The sequence below is a fragment of the Muscardinus avellanarius genome (genome assembly GCF_963383645.1).
Source record: "Muscardinus avellanarius genome assembly, chromosome: 11".
NCBI classification, from domain to species: Eukaryota; Metazoa; Chordata; class Mammalia; order Rodentia; family Gliridae; genus Muscardinus; species Muscardinus avellanarius.
Genome location: NC_137797.1, coordinates 19,086,356 through 19,105,981, shown reverse-complemented (window position 1 = coordinate 19,105,981; position 19,626 = coordinate 19,086,356). Strand labels below are relative to the sequence as shown.

At 40.0% G+C, this 19,626-nt stretch overlaps 1 protein-coding gene across 1 annotated transcript in view; it reads left to right on the top strand.

Moving 5' to 3' along the window:
• Positions 1–325: 325 nt before the first annotated feature.
• HCFC2 (host cell factor C2) overlaps positions 326–19,626 on the top strand; it is a gene marked incomplete at both ends in the record, with an annotated part of 30,969 nt that continues 11,668 nt past the window's right edge. The window contains 10 exons of the mRNA XM_080706021.1: positions 326–488; positions 2,485–2,633; positions 4,409–4,569; positions 9,058–9,266; positions 10,001–10,085; positions 12,172–12,278; positions 12,390–12,578; positions 16,587–16,754; positions 17,113–17,171; positions 19,309–19,483. Of these exons, the coding sequence (XP_080562147.1) occupies positions 326–488; positions 2,485–2,633; positions 4,409–4,569; positions 9,058–9,266; positions 10,001–10,085; positions 12,172–12,278; positions 12,390–12,578; positions 16,587–16,754; positions 17,113–17,171; positions 19,309–19,483 (1,465 nt within the window). The remainder of the gene's footprint in view (positions 489–2,484; positions 2,634–4,408; positions 4,570–9,057; positions 9,267–10,000; positions 10,086–12,171; positions 12,279–12,389; positions 12,579–16,586; positions 16,755–17,112; positions 17,172–19,308; positions 19,484–19,626) is intronic.

The following is a 19,626-nucleotide window of genomic DNA, read 5'->3' as shown; positions in this document are numbered from 1 at the left end:
ACGACCCTGTCTCAAAAGAAAGTAATAAAACAGGGCCGGGGTGTAGCTCGGGGGTAGAAGGCTTCTGAGTCCATCCCCAGGACCAAATCCCAAACCCAACGACAGGCTCTGGCGGAGGGGAGACGAGGCCTTGGGAACTGCCCGGCCCTCCGAGGACCGCGACCCCCCAGCCCGCAGCCACGTCCGCCGGCCCCGCCTCCTCCGCCTCGCCCCGCCCCGCCCCCGCGGCGCCGCGTCACGTGACGCCCTCCCGCGCACAGCTGGCGGCCCCTCCCGGCGCGGGGCGGCGCGGTGCATTGTGGGCAGAGGGGCGGGGGTTGGGAAGATGGCGGCTCCCAGCCTCCTCAACTGGAGGCGGGTTTCCTCCTTCACGGGGCCGGTGCCCCGCGCCCGGCACGGACACCGAGCCGTGGCCATCCGGGAGCTGATGATCATCTTTGGCGGCGGCAACGAGGGCATCGCGGACGAGCTGCACGTCTACAACACGGGTAAGCGCGGCGGCGGCGGCGGCCCCGCCTCGGACCGCGGAGGGGGAGGGGAGCGCGGCGGCCGCGGCCTGACAGCTGTCACCGCCCGGTCACCGCCGCCGCGCCCGGCCCCGCTCGGCGGCCTCCGGGCGGGCGGCCCCGCGAGCCGGCTCCGCCGCCCGGCCTCCCCGGCCCGGGCCCGCCGCGGCCGAGGTCCCTCCGCTGTCAAAGCGCAAACCCGCTGCAGCCCCAGCTCCTCCGCGCTCCCCTTAGGAGCAAGGGCTTGGGGAGGGGGCGCGGAGGGGAAGCGAGGCGTCCGGGGACGGCAGCCCCGGCCCCAGCCCCCGCCCTGGCAGCAGCGATCGGGGCTTCCTGGATGGAGCCCTCTCAGCTAGCGGGGAAGTGGTTGGGGTGAGACCGGCCTCTCCCCGTTCCTCTGGGTGGGTCCCGGTGAGCGGACGGTCGCCGCTCGAGCTCGCTGCCGAGAGCACGAGCGCGGCTGGGGGCTGCCCCTGAGCCCCCGGGGAGCCCAGAGGACGTTGGAATCTTATGTTTCCCACTTGTCACTACTCCAGCTAGTGGGAGATTTTTTTTTTTTTTTTTTTTTTTACCTTGCGCTAAGGCTGATTACTGAATTTGGGGGTTATTTCATGGATACACAACTTTCCTTTGGCTCAATCGCAGTTTTCATTTAAAGGGTCGCACCACCATAGAATAAATTTTTTTCCTCGTCCCGACACCACAGCATATAAGGTTAAAAAGTTATTGGATGTGGTATGTTGTGAAAACCCTGCCTGTGGAACGAATTAGACCTACCTTTGAATCTTGTTCTGCCAGTTGCCCCGGATCAGCATTAAATTGAACAAACTTTTATGTATTTATTTATTTATTTAGTACCGGGGATTGAACCCAGGGAATTCTACCTCGGAGCTACACCGTTAGCACCGCCCCCTCCTTTATTTTTTCTTTTGAAATGGTCTTACTAGGTTGCTGAGGGTATTTATTTTTGCGGGTCTGGGGATGGAACCCAGGAGCATTCTACATCCAAACTACACCCCCTGCCCTATTTTTTATTCTTTATTTTGAAACAGGGTCTCACTAAGTTGTAGAGGGCCTTACTAAGTAACTGAGGCTGTCCAGGAATTGTGATCCTCTGGTCTCAGCCTTCTGAATGCTGGGATTGCGCCACCGGCTTGTGCTGAGGGTCTTTTGCCCAAGCTGGTCTTCAACGTATGATCTTCCTGTCTAAACCTTCCAAGTACTAGGATTGCAGACATACACCACCATGCCCGGACAAACTTTGTAAATCTCAGGGTTTTCATTTATGAAATGAAGGGCTAAATGAGTGATGTGTGCATGTATGCCTCTGCCATCTTGTACCCCATTAAGATGTATGACTACAGTGCACCAATAATTTTTTTTTTTTTTTGGTGGTACTGGGGTGGAACCCAGAGGTTCTACCTCCGAGCTATACTCCCAGACCTATTTTATATTTTATTTAGAAACAGGGTCTCACTAAGTTGCTGAGAGCCTCACTAAGTAGCTGAGGCTGGCTTTGAACCTGTGCAGTCCTCCTGTCTCAACCTCCCAAGCATGGGTATTACAAGTGTGAGCCACCATGCCCAGCTACCAAAAAAATAAAAATAAAAAAATAAGATGAAGATGATACTCACCCAGGAGGGTTTTAATAAGGATTAAATGATATAGATTATAGCTTTTCAACAGTGGCACTATTAACATTTAGGGCCAGACAATTCTTTGCTGTATAGGACTGCCCTCTACTTTGTAAGATGTTTGGTAGCACCCCTGGCTTCTACCCACTATTGCCAGTAGCACTTCCACTTCCAGTTGTGACAACTAATAATGTTTCCAGATGTTGCCAAATGAATAGCTCCTAGAGATGTGGGGGTGAGCAAAATTGTGCCCAGTTGAGAAGGACTGATACAGATGGTATATATAAACTACTGGTAGAATGTGATAACTGTTTAATTGATTTTAATTTTATTTTGGCAACTAGTTACGAATCAGTGGTTTCTACCAGCTGTGAGAGGAGACATCCCTCCAGGCTGTGCTGCCCATGGATTTGTCTGTGATGGTACCAGAATATTAGTATTTGGGGGAATGGTTGAATATGGAAGATACAGCAATGAGTTATATGAGTTGCAAGTAAGTGTATTTAAAACTTACTATTTCAGCCTGAAGCTTTAATGATTGCTCCCAAGTCTTTAAAAGAATGCAACCTATTTCATTAACATGCTGACAATTAGCAGGAGCCTCACATTGTATAGTGTTAAAGAAAATGTTTCCACTTCACTTAAATGCCAAAGTTATAATGTATTTTCCCATGCCCAGTGTGAAATTGTAACATCAAGTTGTGTGCTATTCACCATTACTTGTATGTATTACAGAGTTAGGTTTTTGAATCTTAGTGCAATAGTTTTTCAACTTTAGCTTGCAACAGAATCACCTAAAGGGTTTGTGAAAACAGATTGCTGGGCCCTACCCCCAGATTTTCTGAGTCAGTGTTGTCTAAAGTGGACCTAAGCATTTATATTTTTACCTAGTTCTCAGCTGATTCTGTGGGTTCCCAGAACATACTTTGAAAAACACTGCTTTGGTGTTACAGGAATTGTTACCTCCCCACCCCCACTCTGGCAGTCCATGGAAAAGAGGGGATATAGGTTCATATAATAGTTCTAAATTTGACTCTTTTATTGAACCAGACTCACATTCCTCGTTGACTCTTTTTCTTGATCTGTGCATATGCTGTTGGCAGGTGTGGCTAAGTTAAACCTATTTACAAGCCACTTACTTAGAAAATAATTTCAGGTGGAGCAACCTGTGAGCCAGCGGGTGGCAGATGCCTGTAATCACAGTACTTGGGAGGCTGAGACCTGAGGATTACAGGTTCATGGCCAACCCTAGGTACTTAGGGAGGCTCTCCGCAAATTTGTGGGACCATGTTTTAAAATCAAGAATAAAAAACTGGGCTGGGGATGTAGCTTGGAGGTAGAATGCCCCTGGATTCAATTCCCAATACCCCCAAAAAAAGAAAAAAGAAAGAGAAAACTATGAACAGAGAATAACTTTTAGAGATTGGTTTATTAGATGAACTTTATATTTATTCAAAGGGCAAAGTATTTAGCATTCATGGGTTACCTAATATCTGAAAGTAAACACATAAATTTTATTTTATTTTATTTTATTTTTGCGGGTCTGGGGATGGAACCCAGAGGTATTTGACCTCTGAGCTACACCCCCTGCCCAATTTTTTATTCTTTTTTTTTTTTTTTTGGTGGTACTGGGGATGGAAACCTTTCTACCTCTGGGCTTCACTCCCAGACCTATTTTATATTTTTTATTTGGAAACAGGGTCTCTTAAGCCAGCTAGGCTGGCTTCAAACCTACGTGATCCTCCTGTCTCCGCCTCCCAAGCATGGGGATTACAAGCGTGCGCCACCACACTCGGCTTTTTATTCTTTATTTTGAATCAGGTCTCACTGAGTTGCGGAGGGCCTCACTAAGTAGCTGAGGCTGTCCGTGAACCGCGATCCTCCGGTCTCAGCCTCCCAAATGCTGGGATTACAAGCGTGCGCCACCACGCCCGGCTTTAAATTATATTTTATTTTAAAGGTATATATACAAATGCTTAATTTTTCATTTGGAAACCATCATAATTGTTAGTGTTTATTGTTAGAATAAGCTTAGTGTACCATTGTGAAAATCTGTGTATACAGATGATTAGCCTGAATTTTTACCAGGAAGTACACCTTAATTCCAAAGGTTAGCTGCTTATTTTTCACTTGTCCCCAAACTAGCTTATTGGAGACTTCTGATGTGATTTAAGATTAAAATATATTGGTATGATGGTACATTGTTGAAAGTATAGAAATAAGAATGCTTTCCTGATTTTATTTAAGTGTGTTTGTGGTCTCTTTTAGGCAAGTCGTTGGTTATGGAAAAAAGTGAAGCCCCATCCTCCTCCTTCTGGTTTACCTCCTTGTCCTCGTCTTGGACATAGTTTCTCTTTATATGGTAACAAATGCTATTTGTTTGGTGGTCTGGCAAATGAAAGTGAAGATTCAAACAATAATGTTCCCAGGTATGCTTACTCTTTTATTTTTTTTATTTTTTTATTTTTATTTTTTATTTTTTGGTGGTACTGGGGTTCCTGGAAGCCCTTCTACCTCCGGGCTACACTCCCAGACCTATTTTTTTATATTTTTTATTTGGAAACAGGGTCTCTTAAGCCAGTGCGCGCGGCTGGCTTCGAACCTGCGCGATCCTCCTGTCTCTGCCTCCCAAGCGCGGGGATTACAAGCGTGTGCCACCACGCCCGGCTATGCTCACTCTTTTAGACCAAATGCTTACTTCATGATTTAGATTAGGAATATTTGATTTCCCCCATTTGTATTATTGTTAAGAGATGAAGCTTAGTTTTCTGCTGTGTGTGTGTTTGTTACTGGGGATTAAACCCAGGAGTATTTTACCTCCAAGTTATACCACTAGCCCTATTTTTTGTTCTTCATTTTGAAACGGTTTCACTAGGTTGTAGAGGGCCTTACTAAGTACCTGAAGTTGGCCGAGAATCTGTGATGCTTTTGTCTCAGCCTCTGAACTACTGGGATTACAAGTGTGCACCACCACGCCCAGCCTCTTTTATGGTTTTCTTATTTTGTATCTTCAGAAGACTTTCCTTTCCCAAAATTATAAAAAATACTTTTTTCTCAGTTTCTTCTAGTACATTCACAGTTTTGTTGTTTATGTTTAGAACATTGGCTAGGAATTTATCTCAATGGTAGAACACTTTAAAAAGCCATAAATACATGTGGAATATACCTTTGTGACTACTGTGAAGCTTTTTTTCTTTTTCCTAATTGGTTTCCAATTTTTTTTTTTTTTTTGGTGGTGGTACTGGAGTTCCTGGAAACCCTTCTACCTCTGGGCTACACTCCCAGACTTATTTTTATATTTTTATTTGGAAACAGGGTATCTTACACCAGCGAGGCTGGCTCCGAACCAGTGCGATCCTCCTGTCTCCACCTCCCAAGTGCGGGGATTACAAACGTGCACCACCATACCCGGTTTGATTTCCAATTCTACCAACAAAGTTTACTACATGTCATTTCTTTTCTGTTTATTTAAAGTTTTATCTCTGTCATGTCTTAATTCTTATATAAGTGGATCTTTTCTAGGCCTTCTAGAATAGGGGTTGCAGACTATACTTTGTGGTCCAAATTGGCCAGCTGACCTGTTTCTATTAATAAAGTTTTATTGGAACACTGTTGTGCTCCTACATTTGCTTATTATCTTTGGCTGCTTTGTGTTAAAATAGCAGAGTTGAGTAATTTCAATTGACTTTATGGCCCACAAAGTCTTACCATATAAGTAAATACTATCTAGCCCTCTACAGAGAAAATTTGTTGACTCCTGCTTTTGACTTTATTCTATTTTATAAATCTATTTACCTTTTTATTGTACTGTTTATTGCAGGATTCTGGTGTATGCCTTTGGTCAGATTAAGGATATTTTCTTATATTTTTGGTACTAGTTGTTTCCCCTCTTTTTAACCAGAAATGGATATTAAGATAGTTTAAATTAATTGCATTCATGGTGATGAGTTTACTATTTCTTTTAATCCACTGAATTTTGTGAATGATTAAGTTCTGAAGTAGGAACCACATTTTATTCCTAGTTAAATCTTATTTCACTGTGTTGCAGAATTTGTTTCATACTTTGCTGAGTTCACATTGTAAACATTAACTTATATAAAATATACATATTCATTAGTGATTTTGCTTATGCTGTTTTTATCTTGGGAAGTTAATGCTAGCCATGTCTGTTTTGTCATTGGCCATTATCTTGGTTTTTAGGAATTCTTTAAGAAAATATTTTTGCTTAATATGTACTAATGCTTATGTTTTTTTTTAGTTTGATTTTTTGCTTTTGACATAGTTTATGGTGGTTCTTTTAAAAAAAAGCCTGTTTTATGAGATGTTTTCCATATACTATGCTTTGCTTATTTTCCCTTTCTCTTGATTTATTATTTTTCTTTGACTCTTTTCCTTATTTATTTCCTTATTTATTTTTACTTTTTATTTTGAAGCAGGGTCTCACGAAGTTGTGGAGGGCTTCCCTAAGTAACTGAGTCTAGCCAAGAACCTATGATCCTTCTGTCTCAGCCTCCCAAGTATTGGGATTATAAGAGTGCGCCAACATGCCTGGCTCACTCTAGTGACTTAACTATCCAGGCATGGTGGTGCACACTTGTAATCCCAGCATTTGGGAGGCTGAGACAGGAGGATCACTGTTGGCAGCCAGCCTCAGTTGCTTAGTGAGGCCCTTTTCAACTCATTGAGACCCTGTTTCAAAATAAAGAATAAAAAAGTAAGTAGGGCTGGGGGTGTCACTCAGAGGTAGAATGCCCCTGGTTTCCATCACCAGTACCACACACACAAAAAAAATTATATTGCTATTTCTGTGATTCTCTTACTCAGAAATTATTACACAGAAACTTCAACTGAAAATGTCTGCTTGTCTTGGGAAGAAATTGTTCTTACTATTAGCATTTTTTCACTTAACTCCTTTTGCTGTTTGTTTCATATATTCTTAAAACTAATTGAGAGCCGGGCGTGGTGGCGCACGCTTGTAATCCCCGCGCTTGGGAGGCAGAGACAGGAGGATCACGCAGGTTCGAAGCCAGCCGCGCGCACTGGCTTAGGAGACCCCGTTTCCAAAATGAAAATGTAAAAAATAGGTCTGGGAGTATAGCCCGGAGGTAGAAGGGCTTCCAGGAACCCCAGTACCACCAAAAAAAAAAAAAAAAAAAAAACTAATTGAGATTATGATAAGAAATTAACCTTTTCAGTAAATTCTTCTTAGTGACTATTTAGGCCTCACAACCACAATTTTTTTTTTTTTCAGTACTGGTGATAGAACCCAGGGGCATTCTACCTTCAAGCTACACCCCCAGCCCTATTTTTTATTCTTTATTTTGAAACAGGGTCTTACTAAGTTTCAAAGGACCTCCCTAAGTAGTAGCTGATGCCAACCGTGATCCTCTTGTCTTAGCCTTCCAAATGCTAGGATTACAAGCGTGGGTCACCACACCCGGCTTACAACCACAATTTTGAATTTTAAATATAACCATAAATTACTGGTGTTTCTTTGTTCTACCATTTTTTTAATCCTATGTATTTTTTTCTCAGATTTCTTTTTCCTAGATAGCATCCTAAATCATTTTTTCCCAAATTATATGTCTAAACTTGGAAATTTTGTATGTCCTAAAGTTTTTTTGCCGGGCGTGGTGGTGCACGCTTGTAATCCCTGCGCTTGGGAGGCGGAGACAGGAGGATCACGCAGGTTCGAAGCCAGCCGTGCTGGCGTAAGAGACCCTGTTTCAAAAATATAAAATAGGTCTGGGAGTGTAGCCCGGAGGAAGAAGGGCTTCCAGGAACCCCAGTACCACCAAAAAAAATAAATAAAATAAAGTTTTTTATCTTTGCCCTTATATTTGAGTAAAAATTTGGTAGGGAATAGATCTCTGCAGGAGTCATTTTGCTGAAAACTTTGAAAAAAATCTATAGTACAGATAAGTTTAATGCACATTTCTAAGGCAAAGAAGGTACTTAAGACATTGCTGTGATATTATTGTGGGGGAAAAGTTGCAAGCCTGCATTTGTTGTAGACCTCCATTATCCATATGTAGGTATTCAGAGAGAGTGGTGTCGTAAATGTGTTTGCCCAAATATTTTCAATATTGATTGTTCTGGTTACCTATTGCTATATGATAAACTGCCCAAAATTTAGTTATGCAAGCTAATATTAATTATGCTCATGAATTCTTTGGATCAAGAATTTAGCCAGGCTGGGTGGGGTGGTGTATTCCTGTAATCCCAGTACTTGGGAGGCTGAGACAGGAGGATCACAGGTTCAAAGCTAGCCTCAGCAACTCATGAGGCTCTCCGCAACTTAATGAGACCCTGTTTCCAAATAAGAAATAAAAAATTGGGCTAGGGGTATATCTTGGAGGTAGAATGCCTCTGGGTTCAATCCTCAGTACCAAAAATAAATAAATTAAATAAATAAATAAATAAATAAATAAATATAAAAAAGCTTAGTTGAAACTGTCACCCTGCGTACCTACACATGTCCTCTTCAGATGGTGATTTTATGGTAGCTAGATTTCTTACATGGTGGTTCAGGGTTCCAAGAGCACTGTTCTAGTAAAGCTATATTGTCTTTCTATGGTCTGGCCTCAGAAAAATCAAGGGGAAGAAGCATAGACCTCTACCTCCTGATAGGAAAAGTTATCAGAGGATTTAGGTTGTGTTTTAAAGCCACCACCATTATCATCACTGAGAGTGTTGGCTGAATGAGGCAGGAATTTTCTCTCTCTTCATTACTGAGCCCTAGAGGAGTGCCTAGTACATAAATGTGTACTGAATGGATGGCCTGTGGTTTCTTCTCTCCTAATGTATTTCTGCATATGAAATTCTCACAGTAAGCATCTTATCTTTGTGAATTGAGATGAAAAGCAAGTAACACTTATGTATTACCTGAATGTTTTAATTTCTTTCATGCTATTCAGATATTTAAATGATTTCTATGAGTTGGAGCTGCAGCATGGTTCTGGTGTTGTGGGTTGGAGCATTCCAGTCACTAAAGGGATTGTTCCTTCTCCAAGAGAATCCCACACAGCGGTTATATATTGCAAAAAAGATTCTGGAAGTCCTAAAATGTATGTTTTTGGTGGAATGTGTGGTGCTCGCCTAGATGACTTATGGCAGCTCGACTTAGGTGAGTTTAACTTGATTCAGAATCAGGAATTATTTATGATCAATAAGGGTGCATTTGAAAATGCCTTGAAAATATTTTTGATTGTATTTGTTGAGTTGCACTAAAATGATAGCTTATTATCTCAAGGATGCCTGAGATGTGATCGATCAGGTTGAACAAATGGATGTTTGATTTAGAGTAACTCTCCTGTACTTGCTATAAGTAGTGTCACCATAGGTCCTGTTTGCCTGGGATGGGCTTCCTTTATGCTTATTTTCCTATGTAATTATCAGTCATACTCCCTTTTAAACTGAAAAGTGTGTCCTTGGGGATGATGATTCTATGTGGTTACCCATTACCCCATGTATGGGAAATACAGCATTAGAAATATTATTGATACCCAGTGAAAAACCTTTAGATGGCTTTCTATAAATTGATTCTAGAAGTGAATAATTGGAGGGTAGGTGTGTCAGTCACCTTTGACTACGTTCCATAGAGTGTGTTCTTATTTAAAATGTCAGAATCATTAGTATTGTTCTTAATTCAAAATTGGGTGGCACTCCATTAGAAATGCCAGCATTCAAGTATAAATAAATTTCTGAAATTTAAGAAATGCTTGGGATAGAGTTCAGAGAACTGTTTTGAAACATTTTTGTTTCATCTTGATAAGGATCTTTTATCTTTTGAAAGTATGCAAGTGAAGGTTAATTTGCTATTATTAGGTCAAGTTACTAATGCACTAATTTCGCTTTTAGAAACTATGTCATGGTCAAAACCAGAAACTAAAGGAACAGTGCCACTTCCACGAAGCCTTCACACAGCCAGTGTTATAGGAAACAAGTATGGCATTTTTTTGTTTTTTGCTTTTGTGTTTTTAAAAAACAACTTAAGAAAGATGTATGCAAAGAAAAACGATGTTGCCTGTTTCTGGGGAATAGATTATTGAACTCAACAATGTTGGATCGTGTTTTCTGAAGCTAGAATAATTTGTCTATAGAAGCTAAAATACTTACGTGCCATTTTCTTATTGTGCCAGCTTTTTTTTTTTTTTTTTTTTTTTTTTTTGCGGGTCTGGGGATGGAACCCAGGGGCATTTGATCTCCGAGCTACACCCCCTGCCCTATTTCTTATTCTTTCTTTTGAAACCGGGTCTCACTGAGTTGCAGAGGGCCTCACTAAGTAGCTGAGGCTGTCTGCGAATCGTGATCCTCCAGGTCTCAGCCTCCCAAATGCTGGGATCACAAGCGTGCGCCACCATGCCTGGCTTGTGCCAGCTTTTATACTTGACCTTCCCCACAATGCCTTGCTCATAGTAAGCATTACGTAAGTGTAAGCAGGGTATTGTCAAACTGATTTGCCCACTGTTGTCAAGTTTGGCACACCCATCTCCTGGTTTCTTTTCAAATATTTTTAGTGTTGCTTGATTTATACTCAGAAACATAGATTCAATTATTATATTTGGATGGCAATATACTTATGGTTAGAATACAAATTCTGTAACTAGATTACCTGAATTTAAGGTGTAGGTTTGGTACTGGTCTTGTATGAATGATATGGGGCAAGAAAATTTAGTCTGTTTGTACCTCTGTTTCTTCAAACATACAATGAAGATTAAAGTAAAACTTCATAAAATTGTAACGAGGATGAAATAGATTAATACATTCAAAATGCTTTGAGCCCAGCGTGGAGGCACACACTTGTAACCCCAGTACTTGGGAGGCTGAGACAGGAGGATCATGGTATGCAGACAACCTCATACTTAGTGAGGCCCTCCACAACTTAGTGAGACCCTGTCTTCAAATAAAGAATAAAAAAGCTAGGCATAGTGGCACATACTTGTAATCTCAGCATTCAGGAGGCTGAGACCAGAGGATCACAGTTCATGGACAGCCTCAGCTACTTAGTGAGGCTCTTTGCAATTCAGGGAAACCCTGAATAATAAAGAATAAAAAATAGGGCAGGGTGTAGCTCAGAGGTAGAATGTCCCTTGGTTCTGTCCCTAGCACCACACACAAAAAATGTTTTGAAGCTGGACATGGTGGCACATACCTGTAATCTTAGTGCTTGGAAGGCTGAGACAGGAGGATCACAGGATTGAGACTAGTCTCAGCAACTTAGCAAGAGTCTCAGCAACCTAGTGAGACTCTGTTTCAAAAATTAAAAAGTTCTTGGGGTGTAGCTCAAAGGTAGAATGCCCAAGTTTAACCCCCAGTGTCATACTAAAAAAAAGGCTTTGAATAATGTTCAGTACATTCAGAGTACTACGTCAAGATTAGCTCTTACCACCACCACCAAGTTTCCATGTTTATGAAACGCCGGACCATGATAAGGAATACTGTTTAAATGGAACTTTAATGAAGTATTTAGTAATATAGGGATTTAACTTTGAATGTAATGTTTTAGGAAACTACTAATTGTAACTTAGAACCTCAGTAGTTCTTATTTTAAAATAGTCTCAAAACCAAACAGAACTGTCTTTATGTTTTAAGATAATTCTTAAAAATACATATTTTAAACAGCAGAGCTCTTTAATAAAATGCAAATTTCCACTAGAATCCCAATTAATAAGATTAAGCAACTGATCTTCTCTGGTTGTTATGAACTCGCAAGGGCTGAGGCTTCCCTGATGAACCTATCTTCTTTAGCAGCCAATAGGCTTGTCTCAAGAACCTATAAGAACTCTGAGGAACATAGTTTAAAGTTTTGGTTTATTTTTGAGCTGTGGTCTTGCTAAATTGCCCAGGCTGGACTTGAACTTGCAATCTTCCTGCTTCATCCTCCCAAGTAACTGTGATTATAGGTGTGTGCCCCCAAGCCCAGCAGTATTGAAGCTTTGAGTCAACAAATAAATTTAAGTTTATTCGTAGCATTTTATATCCCCAAAGTAAAATTAAGTCAGCTACTGTCTGTTTTTTTTGTTGTTCAGGATGTACATTTTTGGTGGATGGGTTCCACACAAGGGGGAAAATATTGAGACTTCATCTCATGATTGTGAATGGAGATGTACCAGTTCATTTTCTTACCTAAATCTAGGTGAGTCTTTTAAGGATTATCATTAAAATAAAATTTATTTTAAAAAGAACTTGAAATTTTGTTTTTTTAGAACAATAACATTTTTGTTCTTGGATACTTCTGTCTTTTTAGATACAGCAGAGTGGACCACCCTAGTATCTGATTCTCAGGAAGATAAAAAAAATTCAAGACCAAGACCAAGAGCTGGACACTGTGCTGTTGCGATTGGCACTCGGTTGTATTTTTGGAGTGGAAGAGATGGCTACAAAAAAGCACTCAATAGTCAAGTTTGCTGCAAGGATCTTTGGTATCTTGATACTGGTAGGTAAGAGTATTTAGCAAATGAAATTTTTTCCTTAGGTAAATACTCAAATAATGTCTATCTTTTAAGACTTAATGTAAATACCACTATATTTTTCCCTATAGTTAAAATAAATGAAAGAAGTAATATGTCGATACTTCCCACTTCAGAGGAGTATATCAATCCCCTGTTATTGAGGATGGGATTTCCAAAGAATAGAATATGAAAGGTGAAAGATAGTAGCCTTATAGGAAACCTGGCAAGCATCCCTTAATCAAATGATCAAAGTTAATATCACTAGTGATAATTCATGTATACATATGGCTTATAAATATATCCTTTACCATCCTGAGAATCATGTGATAATAAAGTACTTCACCTCTGAGGTTCTGTTCCCTAAAATCTATAACCCTAATCTAATCATGAAAAAATATCAGACAAACCCAAATTGAGGGACGTTCTAGACACTGTACCAAATATGTGAATAGTAGTCTTTAAAAGTTTGAAATTGAAAGCCGGGCGTGGTGGCGCACGCTTGTCATCCCCGCACTTGGGAGGCTGAGACAGGAGGATCACACAGTTTCGAAGCCAGCCTCGGGTATGTAGTGAGGCTCTCAGCAACTTAGTGAGACCCTGTTTCCAAATAAAATAGAAAATAGGTCTGGGAGTATAGCCCGGAGGTAGAAAGCCCTGGGTTCCACCCTCAGTACCACCAAAAATAAAAAATAAATAAATAAAAGTTTCAAAGTGATAAAAAAAAAAAAGAAAGAGTAAGAAGTACAAATTGGAGGCGACTAAGAAGACACTGTGACTAAAGGCGGTGTCAGGGTCTGGATTGGACCCCAGAACCAAAGAAGATAGTGGCCTATTTTGTCCCCTTGCCCCAGATGTGAAGCACCTGTAAAAACTTAAATTTAGATAGACTATAATTATACAATAATGCTAATATGATAATGTATGTAAGTTCTACATTATGAATTCCAAAACCTATTTTAATGTACCTGTTTCAATTTTGTTGGAATACAGAATTGAAAACTTGGGACTAATGAGTTAATTGAAAAAATGGTAAAATTTGAGTAGTCTGTAGTTAATAATTTAAAGGTAATTTTTTAGTTTTAACAAGTGTTAACTTTAAGGGAAGCTGGAGAAAAGGCAACACTGTACCATCTTTGTAACTTTTCTATAAATCTAAAATTATCAAAAAGTTTATTTTTAAAAAAGTGTTAAAAACAGCTGGGCATGGTGGCCCACACTTGTAATCCCAGCATTTGGGAGGCTGAGACGGGAGGATTGCTTGGGTTCGAAGCCAGCCTCAGCTACTTAGTGAGGCCTTTTGCAGCTATCATCCTGGAGTCTTCATCATCTGGGGATCTATTTTTCTCATACCTGTGCTACGATCTCTGTTTCCTGGATCCCATATTTTTCCTTTTCTTAGTTTACTTTCTCATTTTTTGTGCACATCTCAGGAAAAGGGTATGTAGGTGATACATTTAATTTTGAGGGTTTTTTTTTTCTTCTTTTTGTGGTACTGGGATGGAACCCAGGGGCATTCTACTTCTGAACTATACCCCCAGCCCTATTTTTTATTTTTATTTTTTTTGTGTGTGTGTGTGTGTGGTACTAGGGGTGGAACCCTGGGGCTTTTATACCTACGGGCTATACTCCCAGACCTTTTTCATACTTTATTTGGAAACAGGGTCTCACTAAGTTGCTGAGAGCCTCACTAAGTAGCTGAGGCTGGCTTCAAATCCTTGCGATCCTCCTGTCTCAGCCTCCCAAGCACTGGGATTACAAGTGTATGCCACCACGCCCAGATTTTTATTTTTTATTTTGAAATCGGGTTTCACTAAGTTGCGGAGGGCCTCACTAAGTAGCTGAGGCTGACCACAAACCTCTATCCTCCCATCTCGCCTTCCAAGTATTGGGACTATGAATGTGTGCCACTAAGCCCAGCTAATTTTGAGTTACTGGGATTACAGGACTCTACCACTACACACAGCTATCTTTCATATATACACATATATACATGTATACATGTATGTATGTATGTGTGTGTACATATACATATACATATTCATATACACATACTGGCTTCGAACCTGTGCGATCCTCCTGTCTCAGCCTCCCAAGCATGGGGATTACAGGTGTGCACCACCATGCTTGGCTCTATCCTTCAGAATTTTGAAAGCATTATTCTATTATTTCAAGCTTCATGTCTTTTGAGAAATCCCAACACTTCCTGATGTTTAGTATCTTTGTTTTATTTATTTATTTTTCTTGAGTGCTTGGGATGGAACCCAGGACCTCACACATTCTAGGCCTGTTCTGCTGCTCAGCATGCCCCACGTCTGATAAGATTTGTTTTGGTTGTTTTGTTTCATTTGTTTTTGGGTTTTACTATCTTGTTACTTTGCCCAATCTGGTCTTCCACCTCAACCTCTTAAGTAGCTAAGATTGTAGGTGCTCACCGCCGTCATGCTGGGCTGGTCCTATTTACGATCTTATTTTTATTTTTGTATTATTGGGGATTGAACCCAGGGCTGTGTGCATGCGAGGCAAGTGCTCTACTTCGGAGCTACATACCCCAGCCTAGTCGTTTTTAATGTGACCTTTTACCCTCCTCTCTCCAGAAACTTTTGGTATTTTTTTTCTCTCCCCACTGGCTTTTAATTTCAGGATGCTTTTGTATGTCTATTTTTAATCTGTTGTGCTGAATACTCAGTGGGCCCTTTTAGTCTAGAGACTCATATTCTTTGGTTCTGGGGAATTTTCTTTATTTGATTTGTACCTTTTGTTTTTTTATTTTCTTTATATGTAACTTATATTCTGTGAGTGGTGTACTTCCTGGAATTTTCTTAATGTCTGCTTTTGTTCAAGTATGGGTTGCTTTACTTTAAGAAACTTAGGACTATGGAGGAATTTACATGGAAATAGTTAAAAGGAACCAGGTTTAATTATGCTCTAAAACAGGGCTATCAAGTTTTTTTCTCTAAAGGGTCAGATAGTAAATACTTTAGGCTTTGTAGGGCATGTGGTCTTTGTTATAACTACTCAACTCTGTTGTAGCATGAAAAAAGCTTTAGACAAAACTATATAAACAAATGAGCATAACTGTGTTTTAGTAAAACTTTATTTACAAAACAGGCATAGGCTAGAACTGGCCCATGGACTGTAGTTTGCTGATACCTACTCTAAAGATACATATTAAAAACTGAGATGGATATTAGACTTGTTCTGTAAGGATAAATTACAGACACAGATGGCAACTCATTAGAAGAATAAATTTTCCGATATAATTATCCAAAGATGGAAAGCACTGCCTCTGAATTGTCAGTTCCCTGATGTGTTACATATACCAAGAAAAAGAAGACCAAGGTTATTGTAGAAGTAATCTCAGGCCATTTTTTCCAACTCTAAGAGTCTGCTAATATTTGTTTTGAAATTTTTTAGTAATATTTTATATCCAGATTACATGTTTTGGGTGGTATAAGTCTTCATAAGAGGATATTAACTTCAGAGAAGTTAAGTTTTTCCAAAATATCATGTCTAAGCTGTCTCTTCAACATTAACAGTGTTTCTAGCCTGTATGCTGTTGGCTTAAAATTAGTTGCAAAACAAAAATATTAGAACTTATAAAGAATTTAAAATAATTTAGCTATAATAATCTTAACTGTTATAATTTTATAATACTTGGTCTCTCCACTCCTCTTCTAGGATTTAACTTTTTTTCCCCTGAATCTGATGACTCAATTATTTTGGTGCTGGATTGTTCATTTAAAGATATATTTGTTTAATGAAATAAGTAAATAGAATCCAAACCTCTATTTTCATTTAGATTTATAAAAGCATGCATATATATATATGTAAACATACAGCTCTGTTTAGTTGAGTAAATTTTTGTTCTCTTGGTAAGAGAACAAATACTCATCTGCTTACCAAGTATTTTCAAAGCTACAGTCTACAGAAACTATATAGACAAAATATTGACATTTAAAAATTAAATGCCTAATATCAATATTGTTTTTCAGAGAAACCACTGGCACCATCACAAGTACAGTTGATCAAAGCCACTACCAATTCTTTTCATGTAAAATGGGATGAAGTGCCTACAGTTGAGGGCTATCTTTTGCAGTTGAATACGGACTTGCCATACCAAGCTGCATCCTTAGAGTCTCCAGCAACAGCAAATGTTCCAGGTAAATAATAGTCATACTTACAGAAATCATGTATGCTTATATGCTTTTTAAGAAGTATAGTGCAATCCAGTCGTGGTGGTGCGCACCTGTAATCCCAGTATTGAGAGGCTGAGACAGAAAGATTGAAGGGTGGAGACCAGCCTTAACAATTTAGCAAGACACTAAGTTGCTGAGGGCCTCACTAAGTAGCTGAGGCTGGCTTTGAACCTGTGCAGTCCTCCTGTCTCAGCCTCCCAAGCCTGGGGATTACAAGCATGCGCCACCACGCCCGGCTTTAGTATATAACTTTAAAAAATTGGGTTATATTTTGTTGATGCTAATGAAGAACATGCCAGTCTGAACTTTCTCATTCTCACAGGAGGCAGGATGGATTCTCACAGACAAAGTGGCAGTGGCAATGGCATCCTTCCTAACAGTGTAAGTTAACACATCTATGATGCAGGGGAGTGTTTATAGTATGATTTCAATTTTTATTAGGATTTTTAGTATATTATGCAATGCTGACTGACTGCACATCAGAATCATCTTGAATGTGGTGGCACGTGCCTGTAATCGAAGTACTTGGGAGGCTTGTCCTCAGTTGGTGGTGATGGTGCTGTGTACATTTGTGTGTGTGTGTGTGTGTGTGTGTGTGTGTGTGTGTGTGTGTGTGTTTAGTACTGGGGGTTTAACCTAAAGCCTCTCCCATGCCGAGGACAATTCTAGGCATCTTAGAGCCATAAAAAATGATTAGAGTTGACAATAATATTTGAGTTTTTGAATGAAACTAGGTCATTTTTATGGTTCAGTTGGCCACTAGGTATTGCTGTGTAATTACTGGTGTTTATAAATGTTTTACTAATATGTATGTATGTGTGTGTATGTGTGTGTGTGTGTGTATGGGGGTGGGGGAGAAATACACATACTCCCAGCATTTGGGAGGCTGACACAGGAGGATTGCCCAGGTTCGAAGTCAGCCTCAGCTACTTAGTGAGGCCCTTTACAACTCAGTGAGACCCTGTTTCAAAAAATAAAGAATAAAAAATAGGGCTGGGGGTGTAGCTCAGTGGTAGAATGCCCCTGGGTTCCATCCCCAATACCAAACAAACTAACAAACAAACAAAAAGAAACACACACACACACACACATTTTGTGGGCAGAGGTGGTACTGGGGATTGAACCCAGTGGCATTCTACCTATGAACTACAACCCCATCTCTTTTTATTTTTTATTTTGAAACAGGGTCTTGCTAAGTTGCTGAGGCTGGCTTCAAACTGGATATCCTCCTATCTAACCCTCCCAGGTACTGGGATTACAAGCACGTGCCTCCATGTACAGCTGTATTAATGCTTTATATGGAAAACTCAGGAATACAGAATAGTTCCATTTACATGAAGGTTTTATAACTGATATTTTAATTTTAGGAGTCATCAGAATTTAAGCCTACATGTCTGACCTTATTAAAAAATTTGACCAGAATATTAAACTAAGTAACTTTTATTTTCTCTCCTGTGTTATATAAGTATTTGCTTGTAATACTAGCCACCTCTTATAGTCCTTTTTTTGTGTAGGTGTGGTACTGGGAATGGAACCCAGGGGCTTTTCTACCTCTGGGCTATACTCCCAGACCTATTTTATATCTTATTTGGAAACAGGATCTCACTAAGTTGCTGAGAGCCTCACTAAGTAGCTGAGGCTGGCTTTGAACCTGTGCTATCCTCCTGTCTCAGCCTCCCAAGCCCTGGGATTGCAAGCGTGTGGGCACCACCATGCCTGGCTATCCCTATTCCTTTTTTTTTTTTTTTTTTTTTTTTACTTCTTATTTTGAAACAGGAGCTTGCTAAATTGCTGAGGGTCTAGCCAAATTGTTGAGGCCTGGCCTTGAACCTGCAATTCTCCTGTCTCAGCCTCCCAAGTACTGGGATTGTAAATGTGAGCCACCACACCCATCTCAAATTTTACTTGTTTGTTTGTTTGGTGGTGGTACTGGGGGTAGAACCCAGGGGTGTTCTACCTCCGGGCTATACTCCCAGACTTATTTTATATTTTATTTGGAAACAGGGTCTCACTAAGTTGCTGAGAGTCTAAGTAGCTGAGGCTGGCTTCAAACCTGTGTGATCCTCCTGTCTCAGCCTCCCAAGTGCTGGGATTACAAGTGTGCGCCACCATGCCTGGCTCCATCTCAAATTTTAAGCTGAGTCATATTAGCACATGCTTGTTGTCCCAGCTACTCAGGAAGCAAAATTGGGAGGTTCATTTGAGCCCAGGAGTTTGTGGCCACTCTGAGCAACATAATGAGACTCTGTCTTCAAAAATTAAATAGAATTTTTAAACAAAATATACTCTCCTTCCTTTTCTATTTTAAAACTAGTTGGTCTTTTGAGCATAGAGATTAAGTGAAAATAAATTTTTTTTCCTAAGAAGAATAATTCTATAGAAATTAAGAATATAATTTTTAGATATTTTATATTTTGATAAACATTTTCAATTACTTGTTAAGTTTTTGCTCGCTTTTTACATATATTTATTTTCATTGAACATTACCTGCTGCAGTAAACTATTTTATTTCTTGTAGGTCAGTGATACTGCAAACAGTGCAAAAACTGAACATACAGCCATGAAAGGAACTTCAGTGAAAAACAGACCAGATCTCCGAGTGACAGGTTCTAATGCCATTTTACATTCATCCTTGGCATCAAAGGCTTCTGATCATAACAGTTGCATGGTGGATATGCTGAGGAAAAATGAAGGTATAAGGATGACATTTAAAATAAAACTTACACTTCTTGTTAACATTGATAGGCAATTTCGAGTTATTGAAGAAGTCAATGTTATAAGGTTTTGATCTTCTTTTCCAGAAATAACATATATACCATATTGAACCTAGTTAGAA